Here is a 3,707-nt window from a genome sequence, read left to right as displayed (position 1 = left end):
AGTTTTTCATCAACATCAACACTTTCGTTTGCGCACCAAATCAGTATATTGGGTAATTTCCCTAACTTGTCACTAATTGGTATTCAAAATTTTGTTTAAGTTTTCGAATACTAGATAAACATACTTGAAAAAAGGCAAATTTAGCAGAAAAAATAAACATTAAGGATAGAGATATTACAATGTTTTTGTTTGTAAATTTTTTAATTAAAGTATGATCAGATCGTAACAAACTTTATTTTTTTTTTAGTTTTAAACAACTTTTTGTGTATGTTTTTTGTTTAAACCTGATTAACATTTAACTAAGTAATAAATTAACCGTTCAGTATTGATACTTTTTTCAACAAAGTTATTAATAGTTATTGTTTTTGATAAAGCTTTAAGTCAATAAATCAAAAACAATCAACAAAGATAAACTAAAATTGAATAAAAACAATTCTTATTTTAAGTCTTTTTGGTTATCTAAAATAAATTAAGACATATTTAAAAAATAAATAAAACTATCTATGTCAAATAGATTAGCTTATAATCATTAATAACTTAACGAACAAATAATAATCAGAATTAAACAAAAAAATCACGATTTTTTAACAAAGCCATACAAATTTTAAGTGTTAATAAAACTATACTTAAGTAAAAATTTAGAAAGAAGCAAAAGTGACTACTCATACATTTTGTTTTTCGTTCAACAATGTTATCTTATCTGTACAAAGTATAAAATGTTTCATTATGCTTTTTTATTTTCATATACATAATATTTGATAACTTACCGTAAAAATTTAAAATCGTTTTGAAAACTAGTATTTTTTAGTTTGAATTAAAAATTACTACATCGATTACTTTAGCAGACTTATTACTATTTTGATCAATAGGATGTCGAGAAACTTTACCTTTGTTTATCTTAATAAGTGAAGGTCTTTCAATTTTTGTATGAATATTATAAATTAAAAAAAAATGTAAAAATTTCCTCTTATTATAGTTTCTTTTTTTAAATTTAAATATACTTACTTTTATAAAATATAAAAGCCGAACTTTATTATATACACTTACTCGAAAAATACATAAAATTCATATATACAGTAGTTAATTAATATCAGAACAGCAAGTTATGCTTATCATTAACAAAAAAAATCAATTAAGATTTGAAAAAAAAATTAAAAACAGTTGTATTACTAAGTATATTTAAAAATTTTTAAATTTGTTTGCTGTTTTCTAATAATTTTTTTTATTTTCATATCTGTAATTCAACTTGTATAAAAGTAGAACTTTAGAAGTTTTACAGAAAAAAAAAAGCTAATTTACTTCATTTTATAACACATTTTTAAAGAATAGTTTTTTTCAAAGTAATAAAACTATTACTCAACCAATATGCTAATAAAATTTTAATTGAAATTTTTTTATGAATTTAAAAGTTATTTAGCTGCTTAAAATGATTAAAGAATATAAATTTTGAATTTACACCCGTAAAATTAAAAACAACAAAAAAAACTCAAAAAAGATGTGAAATTTTAAATCTTGCAAAATTTATTTTAAGCGTTTAAGTATGAAACAAAACGATATCAGTTTAGCCAAAAAATACAAACTAAACTGAAAACTTCCTTCCTCCCCGAAGCTTCCAGCAAATGACGAGTGGAAGGAGGAGGGAAAGAAGCGAGAGCGCTGTCAGCCCCACGTTCAAGTAGAAGAACTTTCCCGCCAAAACGTTGTTCAGCAAAACGACGAGCGGCCGTTGCAGCAGAAGCGCCGCTGCTGCCACCGCCGCCATCGTGCCGTACAGTTTGCCGAACAACTGGACGGGAAAGTACAAGCTGACAAAGTGGTTCACGCCGCCCATGACGAACACTTTTCCCAGCACCTGCGCGATCATGGCGAACATTTGCAGCTGTAAGGAGTCGATCAGCGTGCAAGCTTGCATTGCTATGATGCAAGATGACCCGAGAAAAAGAGCGATCAATGAAGACTTCACCTCCGCTGTTTTTTCATCGACGCCACTTTCAATGAGCTTGTTCTTGTAAATTTTCGACAGCCAACCACCGGTAGGACAGGCAATAATCCCGATACATTGCAATAGACCAAAAACAAGTACGTAAAAATCAACTAGTCCTTCTTTCTTTTGACTTTCCGTAGTCAAAGTGCTGATGAAAGTGTTAAAGTTTGAGATGTAAAAAATCGCAAGAAGTATTGAGAGGGACACCGTGAATAGAATTGAAATAAAATACCCTTGTTTAAAATAAGAAAAATAAGAAAGGTTTCTTTTTAGTCTTTCTTTTCTATCATTATTATTTTGAATAGCCTTAATTGGAGTTTCTTCATCTTTTGAACTTTTTCTTTCATTTGACCGTTTAAAGCACAACAATTCTCTAAAACCATACTTAAATCCTTCTGGTACTGAAGCCGGAACCTTATCTTTTGGTGTCAAGGTAAACGTTCTCAAATTAAGGAAAAAATAAATAACTGTAAAGACAACAAAAATTTTTGAAAAACCAACACCGCTAAAGTAAATTTTGTTCATGATCAAGAATGCCAACGAAGCAGAATCGAAAGCGCCAGACGCGAAAGACACGTAGAGATTTCGGCTCTTTGTAAACAAGTTCGAAATTTGAAGGTTGCTGATCATCAGGGCGAAGCCCGTTGAGTGAACCACGGGAAAGGCGAAGTAAAGCTGGTAAGAAGTGACGGGCGTCGCCACGGTGACCGTCACCAAGCAAACCACTGAAATGTTGATCAAAATTGTCCTCGTACGCCAAATGCCTATCTTGTCCAAGAGCGCGCCCGTTATTATCGGTGAGAACTGACCGATGGACGACACTAGAGTGTACACCAAGGACAGTTGTTCGTCTTGGTGTTCTTCGCAATCCGCTTCGGTTGCGTTCGTAACGTTTTCCACTGATGCGAGACATGGGAAGAATCCTTCGTTTTTTAGGATCGGTAAAAGGCTCGCCCATCCGAAGAAAATGCCGGAAAAGAAGAGGTTTTCAAAAAAAGATGTCAACCAAGTTAGCTTTTTTTGTAACATTTTTTTACTTTTATAAAAAGTTTCTGGAAAAAATAAATTACTTTAATGGTTCAGGTTTGTGAAAAAATTGAACAAATGGTATAAATAAGTAAAAGATATTCATTTTCAGTTTATATTTTAAAAATCTAATAAAAGTTATTTTAAAATAATATTACTAATTTGAATATCCTATACAGCGTTTGTGGACTTTACAAAGCTGGTTTTAAATATATGTAAATGTTTGTTGAAAGTATTTAAACTTGTTTGTAAAATAACTATAAAGAAAAGTTATATAATCATAAATGTTAATTTCATAGGTATAACAGAATCAGCTTTGAAACAAAAATAAAATCGTTTTTTTTTTGTTTAATTTAAGTACGTAGATCTTTATACTTCAAAATTACTTAAACCAGAAACTACTTGTTGAATATGCAATGCAAAATTACATCAAAACTACAAAATCTGCTAAGAAATCAAGTTTACTATCTAGAAAAAAGTTATACCTAGTTTTGAATAAACTTTGTAATATTTTTTTGGAAAATTGGAAGTTTTTATCAGTTCAATATAAGTACATTTTACACTTTAGTTAATGTTTGTTTTAATATTCTAAATGACTTATGATTACAGTCATCTCTTTTTAACTAAACTTAATTGAGTTTTAATTTTTGTTTAGTTTCAGTTGAGTTTTTATTTATATTTTTATTTGCATTTAAAA

At 29.3% G+C, this 3,707-nt stretch overlaps 1 protein-coding gene across 1 annotated transcript; it reads right to left on the bottom strand.

The window, feature by feature from the left end:
- Positions 1-1,579: 1,579 nt before the first annotated feature.
- LOC145833275 (equilibrative nucleobase transporter 1-like) lies at positions 1,580-3,013 on the bottom strand. Its single transcript, XM_082940465.1, has 2 exons — positions 2,526-3,013; positions 1,580-2,132 (listed from the first exon to the last, which is right to left on the bottom strand). Exons 1-2 carry the CDS (start codon positions 3,011-3,013, stop codon positions 1,580-1,582), a joined length of 1,041 nt encoding a protein of 346 aa, XP_082796591.1.
- Between the last annotated feature and the right edge of the window lie 694 nt (positions 3,014-3,707).

Source organism: Thalia democratica, chromosome 4, assembly GCF_965202585.1.
Source record: "Thalia democratica chromosome 4, ktThaDemo2.hap1.1, whole genome shotgun sequence".
Lineage (NCBI taxonomy): Eukaryota > Metazoa > Chordata > Thaliacea > Salpida > Salpidae > Thalia > Thalia democratica.
Note: the sequence above shows the minus strand (reverse complement) of the source record. Positions and strands in the feature narration are given on the sequence as shown.

Coding starts and splice junctions, on each gene's coding strand:
- LOC145833275 (XM_082940465.1), bottom strand. CDS start 3,013: ATGTTACAAAAAAAGCTAACTTGGTTGACATCTTTTTTTGAAAACCTC. Junction 2,133..2,525: donor GGCGCTTTCGATTCTGCTTC/GTTGGCATTCTT, acceptor CACTTTCATCAG/CACTTTGACTACGGAAAGTC.